The sequence below is a fragment of the Penaeus japonicus genome, unplaced genomic scaffold, assembly GCF_977035675.1.
Source record: "Penaeus japonicus unplaced genomic scaffold, GWHDUDI00000001_assembly GWHDUDI00000012, whole genome shotgun sequence".
NCBI lineage: Eukaryota > Metazoa > Arthropoda > Malacostraca > Decapoda > Penaeidae > Penaeus > Penaeus japonicus.
Genome location: NW_028234414.1, coordinates 36,542,348 through 36,565,803, shown reverse-complemented (window position 1 = coordinate 36,565,803; position 23,456 = coordinate 36,542,348). Strand labels below are relative to the sequence as shown.

General features: G+C 38.0%; 1 protein-coding gene across 2 annotated transcripts in view; it reads right to left on the bottom strand.

Moving 5' to 3' along the window:
- The window catches only part of LOC122259535 (paired box protein Pax-9), a 98,208-nt gene extending 76,965 nt beyond the window's left edge, over positions 1-21,243 (bottom strand). For both annotated transcript variants that reach the window (XM_043026376.2, XM_043026377.2), the window contains exon 1: positions 20,836-21,243. In XM_043026376.2, the coding sequence (XP_042882310.1) occupies positions 20,836-20,914 (79 nt within the window). In that variant the 5' untranslated portion in view covers positions 20,915-21,243. The remainder of the gene's footprint in view (positions 1-20,835) is intronic.
- Positions 21,244-23,456: the final 2,213 nt, after the last annotated feature.

Sequence of the window (23,456 nt, the reverse complement as noted above, 5' to 3'; positions counted from 1 at the left end):
ATTGAGCGAAAGAGCTTTGTTACAGGATGTTGCTTGCAAGCAGAAGATTTTTCCATGACGAGAAAAGACTCACTTAGGCGACCTCCCGCCCCCTTCCTCCCTCCTTCAAATTCCTGCTAACATCACCCTTCCTCCCCCCCTCCACCCCCCCACCTTTCACTCCCTCCTCCCCCCTTTCACTCTTCCGACCTCCCGTTCCACCCCCCTACCTCCCCCACCGCGCCCCCTTCCTGCCTCTCCAGCGGTGTATGTATTATTCAGCTTCTGCTCAAACACGGCGAACCAACAGAGGACTATTGTCATGTCCTCGACGCAAACGCTACTTACAAATTCAAAACATGGGAGCTCTCCGGGCCGAGGTATGCGCGGGTTCCTGTGTCCACACAAGACCCGAAACTGGATACTGCGTTCCCCCTTTCCTGCTCCTCCTCCTCCTTCTTGTCCCTCTCATCTCTCCTTCTCCTTCTTATCCTCCTATTCCTTTGCCTTCTATCCTCCTCCCTCCTCTTCCTCCTCCTCCTCCCCCTCTCCTCCTCCTCGTTTCCCAGCGGCGGTAGAAGCGCGGCGGTACTACTCAGAGACCGCAGGGACACTAGCTTTTCTTCGACTAATTACTTGTAAAGGAACTGGTACTTACGGTGTATTATTTCACGTTGCAAAATCCCGGGGACGAGAGGGAGCTTCGCGAAATGGGGATTGTCATGTTGATGCGGCCGGGTTACGTCTATGTCTTTCGCCGCGCCCCCGCTGAGCGAAGAAATTAAAACATGATTTATGCCCGCTACTGTTACCACCTCCTCTCTCGCTTGTGTATTTTTGGCGCGATGTCGCCGCGGCCGTGAAAGCCATATTCTCGCATGGAACACGACAAGCCCATTCATAAAAGCCATTTAAAAATTAAAACTTTTACCGATAGCGAGACACGATCAAAACAAACACTTGCCGACCTGGAGGAAAAAATGCTGGACAAACACAAGCCCACTCGAAGCCCTTGTGCTCACTTATTGTCGGTAAGGCGATAGTTCAGGCATCCGCGACTCTTTGAAGCCAAACAGGCTAATGACGTATAGTTAAGCGCTCAAAAGATTTAGTGCGTTTCTCTTGTTTTTTCTTTTTTTTTTTTATTTGGGAAAAACATTTCTGGATTAACAGGGGCCTAATTTTCTCATTACGTCCCTACCGTTGGCTCCCTCTTTCTTCTCAAGGACTTGGCGTTTGGCTTCGAATTTCATTGCTGGTTTTAATGACGTTTTCTGTGCGGGAATCACTTGCAGGGGAGACTTCGAGAGATTACTTGGCTTATCCGCGAACAAGTGCAGAGTCCTTGCGCCAGTAAACCGAGAGAGATTATGCATCTTGAAGGAAAAAAAGAAAGAAAGAGGCAAACTATAAAAATGAAAAAAAACGGTGGAAATTCCTCTAAAGGGTGATGGACGATGTCGTAATTCCCCCTGGCAAAAATATTGAAATAAGAAAGAGAGAGAGAGAGAGAGAGAGAGAGAGAGAGAGAGAGAGAGAGAGAGAGAGAGAGAGAGAGAGAGAGAGAGAGAGAGAGAGAGAGAGAGAAAGACATTTGTCAGAGAGAAATTCTGGCATAAACGCGCGGTCAGCCATATTCAAGTAACTCGACCAACGGAGCTAACCGTCATTTGTTTTATCGGCTAGATACATATTACATACATACATATATATATATATATATATATATATATATATATATATATATATATATATACATGCATGCACACACACACACACACACATATATATTATATATGTATATATATATATATATATATATATATATATTATATATATATATACAGTAATATATATTATATATATATATATATATATATATATATATATATATATATATATATATATATAACATACATACATACATATATATACACACATGTATATATATATATATATATATATATATATATATATTTATCTATTCATTTATTTATATTTATATATATACATACATATACATATAGATATATAGATATGTATACATATACATATACGTATATATAGGTATATATATACATATACATATATATATATATATATACATATATATATATAGATAGATAGATAGATGAATAGATAGTAGATATACATAAACACACAAATAGAGAGAATCAAAGAGAGAGAGAGAGAGAGAGAGAGAGAGAGAGAGAGAGAGAGAGAGAGAGAGAGAGAGAGAGAGAGAGAGAGAGAGAGAGAGAGAGAGAGACAGAGAGAGAGAGAGAGAGAGACTCCGGGGACTAACTCGAGACAGGTAAACATGCCAGCAGAGTCGGCCACGGTAAACTTGTATCCACATTTGTCCTCTCACCACGTCAAGTACCTTCCACCCCCCACCCCACTCTCCTCCCTTCCCCTTCCACCCCCATCTCCCTCCCCCTTCCACCCCCTTCTATCCTACCGCCCCCCTCCCCCTCCCCCTTTCCTTCCCTTCCCCCCTTCCTTACTCCACTCCGAATAAGTATGTCTGACTAGAGGGAAATTAAAAATGAAGTACATTTTAAAAGGAACATTAGATCATTATTACAAAAGAGAGAAAACAAGAAGAAGAAGAAGAAACAAAACAAATAGAGTAAGCGAGGAAGGGAGAGAAAGGGAGCATGTATGTAAAGCCCAGAAAATCGCTAAACAGCAGCGTCACCATATATATATCCTAGAATGAACAAGAGAAAAAGAATTAAATAGAGAAATAAGAAAAGAAAAAAAATGAAGAAAGAATATAAAGGCAAGAGAAGGGGGGGAAAGAAGAGAGGAAAGGGAGCATGTGTATAAAGCTCTAAAACTCGCTAAATAGCAGCGTCACCACGGGGCATCCTGAGAGCTAAAGACACGCAATTGTCTTGTGTTTATTTGTGTAGAAATGTGAGAGCTTCTGTATTGGTTCAGTTTGGGTGGGGTTGAGGGGGGGAAGGGGGGAAGGGGGCAAGGGGGCAAGGGGGCAAGGGGGGAGGGAGGGAGGGGAGGATAGGAGGTTGAGGGGGGGAAGGAGAGAGGGGGGGAAGGGGATTAGGGAGGTGGGTGGGGAGAGGGATGATGGGAGGGTGGAGGGACGGGGGGAGGGGAGTAGGAGGAGATGGAGGAGGAGGAGAAGAAGGAAAAGGAGGAAGAGGAGGAGAAGGAGAAGGAGGAGAAGGAGGAGGAGAAGGAGAAGGAGAAGGAGGAGAAGGAGGAGAAGAAGGAGGAGAAGGAGGAGAAGGAGGAGGAGAAGGAGAAGAAGGAGGAGAAGGAGGAGAAGAAGGAGGAGAAGGAGGAGAAGGAGGAGGAGATGGAGGAGAGGATGATGAGGACAAGAGGAGGAGGAGGAAGAGAGAAGGAGTAGGAAAGGATAGCGAGAAGAAGAAAAAGAGAGGGAAGGGATAGGAGAAGAAAGAGAGAATCGGAGAAGAGAATACAAATATGAAAGGAAGAGAAAAGAGGCCGAGGAGGATAGAACCATGAGAAGAGGACAAGAAGGGAAGATAGGAAGAAAAAAAAAAGATAAGAAGAGAATAATAAGAAGAAAGAAAAAAGAAAGAAAGAAGAGCAAGTAAAACAAAACAAAAGACGAACAAACGAACAAACACCGAAGACGGGAAAGGCAAAGAACGATAAAATTTTGAAAACTAAATTTGGAAAATGACATTTGAAGATGACGTAATGACATATTAGAAATATATCTAATATATCTTAATAGCTTTATGTTTTTACTAAAATGATGAAAATATTACTGAATAGTAATGAGGATGAGGATGATAATAATTATGATAATTACAATAACAAGGATAATAATATTGACCATGGCAATAAATATAATGATAAAAATGATACTAATAATGTTTTTTTTAAAGTAATGATATTAATAATATTTCCACGGCGATATATATAATGATAACAATGATGATGCTGATAATGATTTTTATAGTAATGATATTGATAATATTGATAATGATAATGAAAATAATGATGATTATTATACGGATAATTGTATCAATTAGGATAATAACGATGATGATAATATTGATGATAATGATAACACTAATGATAATAATGATAATAATTATAATTATGAGAATGCTGTTCATCATTATCAAAATGATAGTGATAATAATGATAAAGATAGTAATGATGATAGTGATAATAATAATATTAATAATAATAATAGTAACAATAATGATGATAATAATATTAATTATCATTATTATGATAATGATGATAATGGTAATAATGATAATGAAGATGATAAAAATAGTAATAATAACAATAGTGTAATAATAATAATAATAATAATGACAATAATGATGCTAAAGATAGCAATAACAATGATAATAACCATAACAATCATAATGATAACAACAAAACAACCACCTCTGACAATACATCAAACCACACAGAGACCATACCACAAACCACATCCCATTAACGTAAATAAAACCAGTGTCCTTAAACCCACGCCCTTTGAAAAGCGAATACGATGGTCGCGTATTAGTGAGTCACTCAGTCAACTCGTCAAAGGGACAGGAGCGCCTTGTGGTATGTCAGAAATCTTAGAATTCCTTGAAGACTTCTGTATGATGCTCTGCTCAGTGGGAGGCTGTGGCGGTGATGTGTGAGAGAGAGAGAGGGAGTGGGAGAGGGAGAGGGAGAGGGAGGGAGGGAGGGAGAGGGAGAGGGAGAGGGAGAGGGAGAGGGAGAGGAGGGGGAGAGGAGAGGGAGGGAGGGAGGGGGGGGAGGGAGGGAGAGGGGGAGGGAGGGAGGGGGGGGAGGAGGGAGGAGGGAGAGGGAGAGGGAGAGAGGGAGAGGGAGAGAGGGAGAGGGAGAGAGGGAGAGGGAGAGGGAGAGGGAGAGGGAGAGGGAGAGGGAGAGGGAGAGGGAGAGGGAGAGGGAGGGAGGGAGAGAGGGAGAGGGAGAGGGAGAGGGAGAGAGGGAGAGGGAGGGAGGATGGGAGGCTGGGATTAGGGAGGGTGGGAAGGAAGGAGGGGGGATATAGGGGGTAGGTTGATAGATAGATAGGTATATAAGGAGTATGAGTTAGTATGAGAGGAGAGAGAGAGAGATAGAGAGAGAGAAAGCGAGAGCGAGAGGCAAAGTACGACATACACCCTGATCGAGGCGTGGGTTGTGGGCGGCCGCTCCTGACACCCGCTGCTGACAGATGGGTGTCGTTCTACCTCCCCCCTCCCCCCTCTCCCCACACCTTCCATCTTCCCTTCCCCCCTCCCCCCTCCCCACCCACCCACCCAGAAATGGCACAGGGGTGGACAGAAGCAGAATAGTCAAAGATATGAACGACAAAGACCCAGCAAGCATGATGGAGTTTCCGATGGGTGGGCGGGTGGGTGGGAGGTGGGGTGGGGGGAGGGGGGTGGCGTTGGTTTGACGTCTTCTTTGCAACGATGGGGAACAGGCTGAGCGATTTAGGGGGGGGGGAGGGGGGCGGGCGGGATTTAACGTGTGATGTTTTTCGTATTATCATCATCAAGAATACACACACGTACACACACACACACACACATAGAGGAAGAGACGACTAATGAATAAAAAGAGAAATGAAAATTAGAAGAAAAAGAATAGAATATATAAGCATAGAAGGATATGAGGGTAAAAAATAAGAAAAAAAAAACAAGAAACAGATAAATTAACGAAGTGAGAAAAAAATAAAATAAAAGCGAAAAAAAGAAACACAATAAAACAAAAAATCAGAAAGAAACAAACAAAGAAAAAGGAAAAGAAGACAAAAAAAAAAGAAGAAGAAAAAAAGAAGAAGAAAAAAAAGAAGAAGAAAAAAAAGAAGAAGAAGAAAAAGAAAGAAGAAGAAGAAGAAGAAAAAAAAAAAAAAATGCCACAATCACCCATGCTCGGTCCCAGCCCACGTATGAATATTCCTTCCACCGTGGGTCGCGAGGGTGTGAGAACCAAGTGGGCGGATGGGGGCGTGGTCATGGGCGAGGGCGTGTTTACAGAGGATCCAGTGATCACGAGAACACACCGCGAAAGTAAACATTTCCTGAAGAGCCCCTGATGCAGAGGTGGGAGGGAGGGGGGAGGGGGAGGGGGGGGGGGGGGGGGGGAGGGGGGGGAGGGGGGAGGTAGTGGAGGGGGGGAGGGGGGGAGGGAGGAAAGGAAGAGGGAGAAGAGGAGGGTAGGCAGTGGAGGGGGGAGGTAGATGGAGGAAAGGTGGAGGGAGAAGAGGGTGGTAGGTAGTGGAGGGGGGGAGGAAGAGGGAGGAAAGGAGGAGGGAGGAGAGGGGGGTGTCGAGGGGTAGTGGATGAGTAGTGGAGGGTCGTGGAGGAGGGTGGCTGGAGGAAGGGGGAAGGGGAAGTGGGTGAGGTGAGGGAAATAAGGGAGGAGGAGGGAAGAGGTGGAGGGAGTTGGAAGAGGAGGAGGAGGAGGGAAGAGGAAAGAGAAGGTGAAAGCCGAGGTGGAGGGAGAGAGTCAGAGAGGTGGAGGAAGTGGAACAAATATAGATAGATAGACAGAAAGTGGAGGAGGAGGAGGAGGAGGAGATGGAGGAAGAGGAGGAGGAAGAGGAGGAGGAGGAAGAGGAAGAGGAGGAGGAGAAGGAAGTGGAGGAGGAGGAGGAGGAGAAGGAAGAGGAGGAGGAGGAGGAGGAAGAGGAGGAGGAGGAGGAGGAAGAGGAGGAGGAGGAGATAGAAGAAGAAGAGGTGGAGGAGGAAGAGGAAGAGAATAAGGAAAGGAGAAACGAACGAATACAAAAATGCGAAATAATATGAACAATTGTAAATCACAGTATATAACATATAACAAAATAAAGAACAGACACAACCAAAGTAAAAAAAAAAAGTACAAGTAGAGAGGAAAAAAACAAAAACGCAAACGAAATACCGACAAAGCAAAGAAAAAAACAACAACAACAACAACAACAACACCACCAAAAGACTTATGAAATGCAATATCTCATAACACAGAGACAGACAAACACACTCTCCTTTTCACACAAACACACTCTCTTGTTCCCCGCATACACAAACTTATGCGTGCAAACAACTACAGTCGACTTAACGCAAATATCAAAACAAGAAAAAATGCGAACAAGCAGATGGAAATATATGTACAAGCAAACACAGGCAGATGAACACGCAAACACACACGCGCACACACACACACACACACACACACACACATACACGCACACACACACACACACACACACATTAACAGACAGACAATCGCCAATTAAAACATGATAATAATAACGATTATATATAAATTAATACTGAAGATAATTATGATAATAATAAAGATGATAGTGATAGTGATGATGGTAATGAAAGATGATACTGGTAATGATAACGGTAATGATAATACTAACAATGATTTTGAGGATGATAATGAAACTGGTTTACATAATAACAATAGCACTGATAAGGACAATAATGATGATAATGATGATAGTAATGATAGTATTGATGATGGTGATAATAATGATAATAATGATAAAAACAATGATAATGATAATAATAATATTAATAATAATAATAATATTAATGATAATAATAATATTAATGATAATAATAATATTAATGATAATAATAATAGTAATGATAATAATATTAATGATAATAATATTAATGATAATAATAATATTAATGATAATAATAATATTAATGATAATAATAATAACAATTATAATAATAATAATAATAATATCAATAATGTCAATAATAATAATAATAATAATAATAATAATAATAATGATAATATTGTTGGCAGTAATTATGATCATGAAAATACCAACAATAACGACAATAAAGATAACAAAAAATGATAACATCGACAACAAAGATAATGATAATAATAATATCATTAATGGCAACAATGATAATTAATCTCATCCATATGATTGACAACAATAAGCGATCATCATAACAATTTCTTCATAAATCTATTTATGGTGATTAATCACAACTAGTACAAAATCTATTTATAAAACAGGATCACAGACTTCTTGCAGGATGTCATGATGTCACTTGACTGTTCACCGGACACTGGATGGATTTGTAACTGTATACTACATTGACCGTGACGGATTTTCACACACACACACACACACACACACACACACACACACACACACACACACACACACACACACACACACACACACACACATACACAATCAGGAACACACACACTTACGCACAGTCGTATATACATTTGTACACAAGCGTGGATACATTCGTGCGCACACTTAGGTATACGCTGTGTATACGTGTATATATATATGTATATATATATATATATATATATATTATATCTAATATATATATATTATATATATATTAAATAATGTACATATATATATATATTTATATATATATATATATAATTATATATATATATATATTTAATATATTATATATATATATATATATATATATATATTTATATACAAAAGCGATTCCTATATATATATATATATATATATATATATATATATATAAAAAATTCAAAAATACACACACATGCAGATACATTAACACACTCGTAAACAATGCTACATCGAAGGAAACACCTACAAATCACGCACACAGTCACATATATAGAAAGGTATATAAGCAACCATTTTTAATAGATTAAAATATACCAGATAAATACAATTACGACCGTATAACACAAAAGCGATTCCTTATATTCAGTAAAACATTACCCCCCCAAAAAAAAACAAAAAACAAAAAAAAACACACGAACTAGACCGAAAAAAATGTCACAACTCCCCATCCCTTTCCCTCGCGGTTTGACCTCGGTTTGTGTAACACTTCCGGATATCGGGTCACAAGCCATGGCCTCTCCTCTGGCCACACACACCTCCTAAGACAACGGCTGAAGGCATCGGAAGAACGGACGGATTAACGAAGGCATTAATCCGGATATAAACCTGGAATTAATGAAGGGTTTGGCGGGCCGGTTGAACAGCGGGGAGGAAGTGGGCGGATGGAAGGGGTGTGTCGCCTCTTGTTCAGGCATATGGTCGGCCAGTTGAAGCGCAGGGATTTCTAATTTTTAGCGGTTAGAAATATCTATGTATGTCTTAGATTAGAAATGTATATGTATGTGTTTTGAGGTTTGAAGGATACATATATGTGCGTGTCTTAGGTTAGAAATATACGTGGCGTATGTCTGTATCTGTTTGCATTTTTATTTATCTATCGGTTCAACTATCTATCTCTTTGTCTATCTTCTACGTATCTATTTTTATATCTCTTCATCTCTTCATCCATGGACTTATTTTTATTTATTTATTTATTTATCTGTCTACCTATCTATCTACATATCTATCTGCCATCTTATATTCATTTACTTCTCCAGAAATACACGCTATAATATTCGTAACCTAGTTTCATAATTTGTAAACGATATTCTGTATCATCATTCATGTCACTTTGAATAAATTAGTATATAGTATATCGATATATCTATTCGTATATTGCTCTTGCAAATAAAGTGGAAGATATTACCGATGAGATTGAAAAAGTCAAATTGCATTTATATATGAAAACGCATTAAGGTTGACACAATTTTCTGTTGCAAATAAAGTATGAAACAATATTGATGAAATTGAAAAAGTGAAGGTGTACAATGAGATTAAAGCGAAGCAAGTTTGATGTGATTTTCAGTTGCGAAAAGATATTAGCTTGCATAATTAGAACACTCATTCTCAATAACCGAACGAAAACATATATCATACTTGCATTACTCAAAGTAGGCAAAAATAACCCCCCCTTGCAAAAAAAAATCAAAAGAAACAACCAAAACTAAATAAACATCAAAACAAAAAAAAAACAAACATATACAAAGACAAAAAACAAAAAAACAAAAAACAAAAACAAAACCACCTCCACGTCTTGAAATAGGAAACACAAGAGACAAATAAAACTAAATGACCATCGTAAACAAAAAAAAACAAACAAACAGAAATACAAAAAACATAAAACAAAAACAAAAAACAAAAGCAAAACCACCTCCACCTCCACGTCTTGAAATAGGAATCACAAGAGGCAACCCAGGTCAAAGGTCGGTAATTAGCTGACCTATTCCGACCGCGGTTGCTAAAGTTACAGGGTCATTTGTGGATGCCGTGTGTAGTCTGGCCGGGTGTTGATGGTTGTTACGAGCCTCGGCTGGTTAATGGCTTTTGTGTAGTTAACGATCGTTTTGGGGTGATTAAAGCGGATGGGGGTGGGGGGTGGGGGTGGGGGGTAGGTTGAAGTTTGGCTTCTCTGGAAGGAAGAAGTTGTGTTTTTGAATTTTGGTTTTTGGTTGTGGTTGACTAAATTAAAAAAATGTAAATTGTATGAATTGATTTATTTTTTGGTTATGGGGGGATATAAAACGATATATAAAATTGGATTTCATGAAATTACATAAACGAAATTGTATTTTTCTCTCATTATTATGGTGATTTATTGTAAAATACAATGAAGAATATATATTTGGTTGTAGCGTCTTTGGTTGACCTTATGTGACCTTTAGGGTGAGTGTGAATGAATGAGGGGGTGGGGTGAAGGTGGGGGTGGGGGGGTCGGCGGAGCGGTGGGAGGGGGTGAGGAGGGGGGGGGTAAGGGTTAGGGGGAGCTAATGTGACACGTGGCGAAGATGATGATGATGAGCCGGAAGAAGAGGGGGCGAGGAAAGAGAAAAAGACGAAGAAGAAAAAGAATAAGAAGAGGAAACGGAAGAAGAAGAAGAAGAAGAAATAGAATAATAATGATAATAAAAACAATAATAATAATAAGAACAATAATAATAATAATAATAAGAACAATAATAATAATAAGAAGAAACAGAAGAAGAAGAAGAAACAAGAAAACAGAGAAAGGAATATAAGAATAAGAAATATAAGAAGAAAAGGGAGAGAGAGGGAATAAAAAGAAGGAGGGAGAAGATGGGGATGAGAAGAGGAAGCAGAGGAAGAAGAAGGGAGGGAGCAGAAGGGTAGAGAGAGAGGGGGGAGGGGGGAGGGGGGAGGGGGTCTCACACTTCCCCCCTCGAAACGACTTCTTAATTGTATCTAATCGAGCGAGTGAAGACTGAAAAACGAGTTCAATTCTCGTGTATTTTTTTCAGTCGGCGTCACAAGATTGTTAATGAGGATAAGAGTAATAAGGATAATGATGATAATGATGATAATGATAATAGGAGTAATGACGATGAAGATGATGATGAAAATGATGATAAGAGTAATGAAGATGAGGATTATGATGAAAATGATGATAAGAGTAATAATGATGATGGTAATGATGATAATGATAATATGAGTAATAATAATGATGGTAATGATGATAAGAGTAATAATGATAATGGTAATGATGATAATGATGATAGTAATAATTATGCTAATATTGATAAGGATGAAGATAGTAATAATAGCAAGATGATAATAAAAATACAGATAATAGTAATAACAATAATAGAAATAATGATGATGATAGTAAGGATAATGATAATAATAATAACAATAATGATAATGATAATAATGATGAAAATAATTTTAATTATAATGATGTTAATAATGATAACGATGGTAATGATAATGAAAACGATAATAACAATCATAATAATGATAATGATAAAGATAATAATCCTAATAATGAAGACAACAATAATAGTAATAATGATGAGAGTAATAGGAAAGAGACTACGAGAATGAGAAAGAGAGAAAGAGAGAGAGAGAGAGCGAGAGAGCAAGCAAGAGAAAGAGAGAGAGAGCGAGAGAGAGAGAGAGAGAGAGAGAGAGAGAGAGAGAGAGAGAGAGAGAGAGAGAGAGAGAGAGAGAGAGAGAGAGAGAGAGAGAGAGAGAGAGAGAGAGAGAGAGAGAGAGAAGGCCTGGGATATAACCAAGCAAAAAGGAGCGAACGCGGGAAAGAGGGAAGGAGAGAAAGAGCGATCGTGGGAGAGAGAGAAAGAAAGAAAGAACGAACGCAAGAGTGAGAGAAGGAGAGAAAGAGAGAAAGAGCGAACGCGGGAAGGAGAGAAGGAGAGAAAGAGCAAACGCAAGAGTGAGAGAAGGAGAGAAAGAGAGAAAGAACGACCGCAAGAGTGAGAGAAGGAGAGAAAGAGAGAAAGAACGAACGCGGGAGAGAGAGAAGGAGAGAAAGAGAGAAGGAGGGAAGGAGCGAGGGAGGATTCGGGTATCAGACACAACCGGCAAGGATACTTCCGGCCACACACAGCGCTATCCTCTCGCTCTCCTTATTTCCCCTCTTTATTCCCACTCTTACTTTCTCCCCCTTTCTCTTCTCTTTCTCCCATTCGTATTTTCCCTCTGATTCAAGTCTTCAATTCTTTAGATTCTCTGTTATTTTTCTATCATATATATATATATATATATATATATATATATATATATATATATATATATATATATATATTATATATTATATATATATATATATATATATATATATAATATATATATATATATATATTATATATATATATATATATATATATATATATATATATATATATATAATATATATTATTATATATAATATATATATATATATATATATTATATATATACATATATATATATATATATATATATATTATATATATATTATATATATATATATATATATATATATATTATATATATATATATATATATATATATATTATATAATATATATATATATATATATATATAAATATAATATATAATAATAAATATAATAATAATATAAATAAATAATATATATATATATATATAATATATATATATATATATATATATATATATATATATATATATATATATATATATAGAGAGAGAGAGAGAGAGAGAGAGAGAGAGAGAGAGAGAAGAGAGAAAGAGAGTCAGAAAGACAGAGAGAGAGAAGAGAGAGAGAGAGAGAGTGAGAGAGAGAGAGAGAGAGAGAAAGTGAGAGACAGAAAGAGAGAAAGAGAGAAACAGAGAGAGAGAGAGAGAGAGAGCAAGAAAGAGAGAGAGAGAGAGAGAAGTAAAAAAAATCCGCGCCTGTACAGCTCATCTACCCTTAGTAACCTTCCTTGTATCTTTTTGTTACACCCCCCCCCCCTTCTCTCTCTCTCTCTCTCCCACCATATGCCGAGCGTGGTATGGCACCAGGCGGGAAGCTACAGGAAGAGGGGAAAAATATGATAAAAAGGAGAGAGGGAATCGAAGAGAGAAGAGAGAACAGTAAATTATTTTATAACGAACAGACGGATGCGAGAGAGAGAGAGAGAGAGAGAGAGAGAGAGAGAGAGAGAGAGAGAGAGAGAGAGAGAGAGAGAGAGAGAGAGAGAGAGAGAGAGAGAGAGAAAGAGTGAGAGAGAGAGAGAAAGAGAGAGGATGAGAGAGAGAAAGAGAGACAGAGAGAACGAGAAATAATACCATCTCTCTTCCTCTATCTCTCCCTCTCTTCCTCTTCCCTCCCTCTCTTTCCATCCTTCTCTCTCTCCACCCTTCTCTATATACCTACAGAACCGCCACAGACTTCAAAAGAGAATATAGTCATCTTATTTCCCTCCCCGATGACTTATATCTGGCTTTAATATTCCGAAATCTGCAATCCGTCTGGCATTGGGAGGTCGCTGATGGGTTCTGTCTTGGGCGATTTCTTGGGACGGTTTTCAAGGGGACGTGTCTGTGTATGTATATGTCTTGAGTTCTATCTGTTTGTCGATTTAGATGTGTGTTTACCTATTTGTCTGGCCATTTGTCTGGCTAACTGTTTATCGGTCTGTCCATTCATTGTTCTATCTATCTCGATATATAGAGGGAAAGGGAAAGAGAGAGAAATAGAGGGAGGGAGGGAGGGAGGAAGATATAGATAGATAGATAGAGAGAGAGAAAGGAAAAGAGAGAGAGAGAGAGAGAGAGAGAGAGAGAGAGAGAGAGAGAGAGAGAGAGAGAGAGAGAGAGAGAAGAGAAAAGAAGAGAGAGAGAGAGAGAGAGAGAGAGAGAGAGAGAGAGAGAGAGAGAGAGAGAGAGAGAGAGAGAGAGAGAGAGAGAGAGAGAGAGAAAGAAAGAAAGAGGGAGAGAGAAAGATAGAGAGAGAAAGATAGATAGACAGATAGATAGAGAGAGAGAGAGACGGAACGAGAAGGTGAGAGGGTAATAGGGTGAGGTCAAGGCAGGCGATTACCAACCCCCGGAGGCAAAGGATCAGCGCCGCGGCCTCGTAAACCAGCGTGCCAGACAGGGTCACGTACTGTGGCACTCCTGCTGACGGTGGCCCTCCTCTGGCCCTCCGTGCCCTCGCTTATCTGTGCCGCCACCCCGATAAGCGGCAATGACCTCCCTTATCGGACAGGCGAGCGACTAAAACGCCAACCCGACGGCGGTCCAGCGATTCGTCACTCTCGCCCGACGCTTCGAACCCGACGGCGCCGAAGAACAAGGTCTTGGCGGAGGAGAGGCGAAGGTGTTAAGTTGAGGTCCTCTCCTGCTGTGCTACACGGGGTATACAGAGAGACTCTCGAGGGCAAGTGAGAGTTATTAAGCTTACGTAAGATCGTTATTAAGCTTGCGTAGTCAGACACACACACATGCACACACACACACACACACACGCATAAACACGCACACACACACACACACGCATACAACACGCACACACACACACACACACACGCACACACACGCACACGCACACAACACACACACACACACTTACATACACACACACACACACACACACACACACACAGACACACACACACATGCACACACATACACTAAAACACTCCCGACGGTAGAATATAAATTTCATTGATAAGCTCGGAATGAACGAATTGCAAATTGGAACACAGGTTGCAGCAGTCACGGCGCTAACTGGTTGCAGATGTACGTATGCTTGCGAAGATGCTTTTGTTAGTGTGTGTGTGTGTGTGTGTTTGTGTATGTGTGTGTGTGTGCGCTAATTTATATTTGTTAATGTGTTATAATATATCCGATGGTATCAACACTGAAATTAACTGTATTTTCCATCATACAAAAATAACCGACTGTAGAAATCACCGCATAACCGCATAACCGCATAATGTTACCGCATAACGACGCTATAATCCACCGCATAACGCAGATTTCATTTAAAGTCTCGTTATGATATAAGGCGCCTTAATTAGACCTAATTAATCAGTTGAAATATATCGCACTGATATGTTTAGCGTGCAAAAAATATGAGTTTCCCGGATGTACTTTTGATTATTAAATTATCTATTTATCAAATTATTATTATCACATGATCTGTTTATTCATTTATCTTTGCCGATGAAATATTGCGTAAAACATCTAATTTATATAGTTAGATCTAAAATAACCGATACATTTGTGGTAACCGGGTGGCAGATATAACTAAATGCGACGATATTATTATATAAGATGCTGGTGATGATATAACACACTTCGCACACCATGTAATCATTTACATACTTACTCGCATTCGATTTTCTGAAATGAATTAATTGGATTGTCAGTATTATAGCCGATTGCATAACATAGTTCGGTCATCAAGGGTTCAGATGAACGCATTTCCCGTTGGTTTGAATATCGCTCATAATTTGTGTATATATATATATATGTATATATATATATATATATATATATATATATATATATATATATATATATATACATACACACACACACACACACACACACACACACACACTAACACACACAGACACACACACACACATATATATATATATATATATATATATATATATATATGTATGTATATATATAAATATATATATGTATATATTTCTATTCATTTATACAATTTTTAACCTTTGGAGCTTGTGATATAAGTATATCTTACATCAATGATAATAATCACTAAGATATAAAAATCCCTTTTCACATGGACCGTTATCAAGAGCGAAAAATACCTCCTATTAATTAAAAATATTGAACAGGGAAATCAGTGTCATATATGAAACTGTTTTATTATTGATTGAAACTAAGACTCGTATGATCTAGGAGAATAAAGGCAATATGCATTATCATGTGATATTAAATGAATATTTGTACTGGTTAGCTTTTACCGCATCCTGTAATTATTGAAAAAAATCTTAGTTTAAGATCACAGTAGTTTTAAGTAAAATATTATCAACGCATATTGAATTTGCTATCGTGGACATATTACAAGTTTAATATAAATGGTATCTTACTAATGAAAAAGATACTTTGAATGAAATATCACGAACTATAATTAATATAGATAAAATAACACTACCATATTTCAATCAAATATATTACAATAATCAAACACAACGCATTAAAAGTAAACTGCAAATCACTAATATATCTCAAAAAAGTCACAATTATAAATTATGTTTGACTGTCTCGGATTTTTTTTTCTAATAATTTTTCATTTATTAATAATACGTAATAAATCCCACAAGAGAATAAACAATAATTTTCTCCTTGCCTTTCAACAATTGTTATATCCCAATCAATAAATCATAGATCACATAACATATAAAGACAATTTTTATCTTCTGTCTGGTTATTTTTCTACCTGTATTTCCATATATTTTCCTTTCTATACATAATATATCGAGTTATATATTTCGCACAATAGGCTAGTAAAGGGAATATATTCCAATATGTAAATACACTGATTATCCAAATATAAGGAAAACGGTCAATGATATATCGCTATATCGTTATATCGCTATATATTTCACTTCATAATCTCATTAGTTAATACATCATTATAGAACAATAAAATGAAGAGGAAACCACGAAAGGGAAATATTCCAAAAGGGAAATTATATTCTTTAGGGTCAACTATTTGCAAAAATAATCACAGTAATAAAGATAATGATGATAACAGTGCAAATGACCAATTATGATGGTGATCATATTAAGAGCAATGACGATAATAATCAAAATAATAATAATGATGATGATAATGCTGATAATAATAATAATAATGATAATAATAATAAAAATAATGATAATAATAATAATAATAATAATAATAATAATAATAATGATAATGAAAATAATAATAATAATAATGATGATAATAATAACAATATTGAAAACAATATCAGTAATGATAATAATGACAATGATGATAACAATAACAAAAGCAATAAAAACAGTAATACCAATACAATTAACGATATTGAAAATAATGATAAGCCAAGTATGATAATGAAAAGAGAAATACCAAGTTCATTGGCAACAATAACGATGATAATTGAAATAATTAGAGTCACAATAAGCAATGTCGCTAATCTGAACAACAAAAATGATAGTGACAATATTAATGATGATGATCCTAATAGTGATGACAATAATTATAATAATGATGATAACAATAAAAATGATGATGATAATAGTAATGCTTATCATGATAATAGTAATAATGATAACGATAATAACAATAGTAATGATGGTAGTGATAATAATTATGATCATTATGATAATAGCGTTGATGATAATAATATTGATAAGAATTATTATAAAATATTCGTGATAGGGATATATCAGTTATAATAATGATGAGATATGAATGCAATAATAATGAATGCATATGATAATAATATGTTGATATTGATAATAATATATGCAACGAGAATATCAACTAGATACATCCTATATATTATCAATTCTCCTTCTATAATCCATTAACAATTTGGTTAATTCCATGTATTTGAAAAATGTGTCTTTTTCAATCAATAAATTGCACTCAGGAAATACATACATATTTTGAAGAAGTTCCCATATACCTTAAGTTTATTCCGTCATTGATACTCATTAATGTATGATGACATAATTACAAAAAATATTATCCTAAGTAATATAATATCCTCCCTGTGTCTATGATTACGTCCCTCTATATTTGCTCTTCTATTTTTTCACAAGAAGTGAAAAAAATAGATGGAGAGACTCACTGAAAAATAGATAAAAAGATACTCATATATATAATTTCTCATATATTTCGCATGTTCGTATCATATATTTTTCTTTATATTATATCGTATCATATATTTTTCTTTATATTATATCTTATCATACATTACATTAATCAACATGCAAAGCGGCGAGGCAGGAGACAAGCGGATATAGAGCGAAAAGAATCTTAATCATCGCAATTATCTTTCCGTTTCGTTATGTGTCGGAAAATCGTCGGTAATAATGTGAATTGAAGACCCTACAAATTCTACAGCGACGGCAGCTATATTCTTACTTGTGTTGAAGGTGTAGAGGTAAATGTAGCGGTATAAATGTGCATGGAAAAAAGAAGAGAGTATTAGCGTCGGTAATATTTGCAAGGTAGCGGTGAGAGCGGAAAAGAGTGTACGGGAAATGATGCAGGAATAATTTTCACACATACTTTTATCTGCAAAATTTTCATATCTTAGCCTAACTTTTTACGGTGTGATATGCAACCCATGTGAAGTAATATCCGTATATGAATTAGAAATCCGTAAATGAATTAATAATAACTCAAATAGATCGGAAATTAAAGAAAATAAAATACATGAAGACGCTCTATCACCTTATCGCGGCGCCGGTAACTCAAACACAAGATTTATTGATTTTGACAAGGATATTCGTCCACTAAAATGAATGGCCAATGATTTTGAGAAGCCTGACGTATTCACTCGGTCCTTATAGATTTATGTATCCTTTTCAGTAGGGTGAAATATAATCGGTATTCTAACGATTCCTGTTTCTCTGAGGTTGGCTTTATGATTAAGAACTCTGGCGGCAATTGGAAATTAGTATTTCTATAATTCTGAGAATCTATGATTGATATATTTATATGATCATAATATTCAAGGGTGTAATGGTAATTCAATAACATATATAATTTCATATTCTTAATTGAATTAATCTCTCTTTCTTTCTCTTACATATATATATATATATATATATATATATATATATATATATATATATATATATATATATAAATATATATACATATATATGTATTTATAACTTGCGGACTGAACTCACAGGTATACCTAATTGGCAAATAGTCTTTAATCGATGCAGGATATATTTGCTTTAATATATTTCTTATGATTTAGTTGACTAATCCATAGCTTAAGAGAAGCTTGGGTATCAAAGACTACATGGTCAATTTACTTTATCATTTTTAATTACCTTTTGATAACATAAGGATGACATGGGATGATAATTTGTAACATAGAATTATTGTGGATATAATATTCTTTATCCTCTTTCTCTACACATTATCGGTAAATATTCCTTCAAGAGATATTAATATTTTCATTATCCCGTCGAGTATAGAAAAAAAAATCCCTAAAAATGTCAATAATTTCCCCCTGTAAAGATCAAATTCAAAACTAAATATATCAATATCACCAATGATTACCGCTCCTTGCAACATTACCATCATCTTCATCTTGCCAAGCCAAAACATAATTTTCTTCCCCTTTTTAAACCTTCTAAGTCATCCAACCTATATCCCTGAAGTTAATACCCAAATATTTCACCAGGAAACATTTCCCCTCAATCTCATATAGGCTGCTCTCCCCCCCCCCTTTTCCCCTCTCAGGTAAACTACCTTTCACACCAGGTAGTAGTTTCCCCTCGTACTAACTGATAAGGTCCCCTCACATCACAGGTAAGCGGCTGTTGTAACCTATCCTATGAGGTCACTTTAAAATTTTCTCAAACTTGATATCCATATAGATTTATGTGATATTTCTTTTTTTTTCGGTATATTACTGTTTAGGATTAAGTGATATAATTTGATATTCTATTTATCTTTTTTATATAATTGGATAGTAATTCAGTTTATTTTTTTACCAATCGGATATGATCATTTGGTAATCCAACCTAATATGATTAAATATTCAATTTCATAATGTTCCAATATAGTTTAACAATTCACTAATTATATGTAAATTATATATATATATATATATATATATATATATATATATATATATATATATATATATATATACATATATACATATATATATTATACGGTGATATACGAAGTTCTTTTACAGGTAATATGGGTGTTTACTAGGCCTAATTTGACAGCCCTATCCATTAAATTTCGCCCTTATAACATTCTCACATTTATCATCAGATAAAATCAGTTTTTTTTAGTATGTGGAATATATTCTAAAATCGTGCATCTAAAATTATCGATTCTCATTACAACCTATACCAACATGAATTATCTAACTCATTACAAGTAGCAATTTCATATAAACCATACATTTCTCATATCGGGGATTAAAAATAAATAAATAAAAAAAATAATCCGAATATATTTCACATAATTGTAATAAAATTCAAACAAAAAAAAATCACGATTCATATTCCCCGATAAAAAAAAATAGGAAAAAATCTTGCTTCATAAATACACGGATATCGCGCTCCACTTTGGCTACGTGCGCGGACCTGTCGGCGGTGTGAAGTTATCTTGATTCAACCGGAATTATATGTTACTTTTATCCTTCGCTGTTATATTCGGGAATAATTTTACTTTCCTTTTGAGATGATGTTGGAGTAAACATTACGTATCTTGATGATGGAATTCTGCAATGACCGGGAACGATATGAATCTCGGTTGCGATCCCGCTTATCAATTGCAGACGAAAGGGAAGTTAAAATATAAGAAAGAAATCAAGATGATAATGAAGAAAAGCGAGGAAGAAAAATCTGTCTAGGAACACGTATGAGACGAGGCCCGATCACGGAGACTGGTTGGCGACGGCCAGAGGCAGTCGGCGTGGGCGGCGGGCGGAAGAACGGGCGGGGGAACGGGCGGGCGGACGTCGTCAGCGCCTTCCACCGAATACTTTGGAGGTACTTACCCATGGCGGCCAAAGCGGGGTCCGGGTAGGGCAGCGTGGGCAACATATCAACTGACTTTTCACTCTTGATGGGGCCCATTGGTGGCAGTAGCACTCACTCACTAACACACGCGAGATAAGATCCCGAGGGAACCGATATTGATCTTTTTTTCTCTCTCTTTTCTTGCAAGTTTCTGCTTTGTGGGGTGTGGGTGGGGGTAAGGTGGCGATAGGGGGGGAGGGGACGATGCACAAAATGGGTTCAAGACTTATTAGCGGCTTATCTCCCGAGTCTAAATATGATAAGAGATTTAGCACAAGCAGCTCTCATGCGGGGACGGAAGCGTGAAGCACGGCGGCACCGATGCCTAGGGAGCCAGAGGCACTCAACTGAGAATGGCACGGTCCGTAGGAGAGCCACGACACGAGTATGCTTCAGTGCCTCCTCGGATACGCTTGTCAGACAGCGTACCCTAGTGGGCGGGCGCTGCTGACAATTATGAGCCTCAGGCCACGCCTCCTGATTATAGCCAGCCAATCCCCGGACGGAATTCCCATCTAAAATTAACTTTAATTATACGCGGGACCACTCGGGAAAGGGGGAAGGCCAGCGGAGAGCCGTGATTGGCCGGCGGGGGAAAGAGGCTCCGCCCACACTCCACGGTGTTTGGCTGCCGCGCTTGTGGGAGCGTAGCAAAAGCGCGTATAGGTGGAACGGCGCCGCGAGTGTAGGAATAACACGCGAGTGGGTTACCGAATGCGACTACCTCTCGGCGCAGTTTTCTGGGAGATTTATTTTGGCATTCCTATCGTGCTTTCGCTGATTGAAGTCGGTAGACAAAACCCATAAAGGCCGCGATCTGTGTGTATGATAGATCGCGTCGGGGGGTCCTAAGGGGGGAGAGGGAGGGGAAGGGGGGCAGACCTCTACCTCGCCCTGAGAGATAATAAATCGAGACTGGGTGTAACATTTCGCATAAAATGACTTGAAGGGAAAGAGAAGAAAAATAATAATAAGAAAAAAAAGAAGAAATGTCTAGTTGGAAGAGGGTGCGGTAGATTGGACGCACACACCGGTCTGCTTCCTGGCACAGTTATTACAGTATAAAGCATTCACATCTCCTTCTGCCTCACTGAGAACATTATCGGGTGAAAAAAAAGAAAAAGAAAAAGAAAAAACAAAAAAACAAAACAAAAAAACACAAGCCAGCTCTTTCACTGCAACTCTTGCAATCCCAAATTCGCGAAGGAATTTCAGATTTTATTGTCGTGCTCTAAGAGGGCTGACTGAGAGTAATTGGATTCCTAATGTACGTTTTTTTTACATTAACGGGTCTTGTTAGAGAGATGTGTTCGCTGGCGCGGAGGTGGGGTGCGGGGGTAGGTTGGTGGGTGTGGGTAGTCGGGCGTGTAAGTGAGTGAGGGGTGTGTGTGTGTGTGTATGTCGTTGTCGTGTGTGTGTGTTGTGTGTGGTGTGTGTCTTGTGTGGTGTGTGTGTGTGTGTGTGTGTGTTTGGGTATGTGTGTGTGGGTGAGTGTGTGTCTGGTGTGTGTGTGGTGTGATGTTGTGTGGTGTGTGTGTGTGTGTGTGTTGCTGTGTGTTTGTGGATGTGTGTGTGTTGTGTGTTGTGTGTTGTTGTGGTGTGTGTGGGTGTGTGTGGATGTGGTGTGTATATGTGGGATGTGTGTGTGGTAGTGTGTGTGGTGTGTGTGTGTGATGTGTGTGGTGTTTGTGTGTGTGCGTGTGTGGGTGTGGGCGGTGTGGGGTGTATCGTGTGTGTGGGTGTGGGTGTGTGTGTGTGTATTGGGTGTGTGTGTGTGTGTGTAGGTGTGTGTGTCGTGGATGTTTTGTGTGGTATGGGGGGGGTGTGGTGTGTGTGTGTGTGTGTGTGTGTGTGTGTAGTGTCGTGTGTGTGTGCGTGTCCGTGTATGTGTAACTGTGTGTGTGTGTGTGTAGTGTGTGTTGTGGTGTGTGTGTGTGATGTGTTGTGTGTGTGTGGTGTGTGTGTGTGGGTGGTGTCTGTGTGTGGCTATGTATGGTTGTGTATGAGGGTGAGTGACATGGTGTGTGTGTGTGTGTGTGTCGTGTGTGTGTGTGTGTGTAGTGTGTGTGTGTTGGTGAGTCGTGGATGTGCGTTGTGGTCTGGGGATCTCTAGTTCTGGATCTTCTATGCTCTATATATGTATCTCTCTCTTATATTTGTGTGTGGTGTGGGTGGGTGTGGGGTAGTGTGTGTGTGTGTGGTGAGTGTGTGTTGTGTGTGTGTGTGTGTGTGTGGTGTGTGTGTGTGTGTATGTCTGTCTGTGTGTGTGTGTTGTTTTTGTGTGTGTGTGTTGTGTGTGGTGTGTGTGTGTGTTGTGTGGTTGTGTTTGTGGTGTTGTATTGGGTGCTGGGTGTGTGTGGGGGTGTTGTGTATTATGTGTGTGTGGGTGTGTGAGTGTGTCGTGTGTGGTGTGGTGCTGTGGTGTAGTGTGTGGTGTGGGTGGGTGGTTCTGCGATGGATGTGTGTGTGGGTGTGTGTGTGTGTGTGTTTGTGTGGCGTGTGTGTTGGTTGTGTGTGTGTGTGTGGTGGTGTGTGGTGTGTGTCGTGTGGTGTGTTAGTGTGTGTGTGTGCGTGTGTGGAATGACTGGTGTGGGTGTGT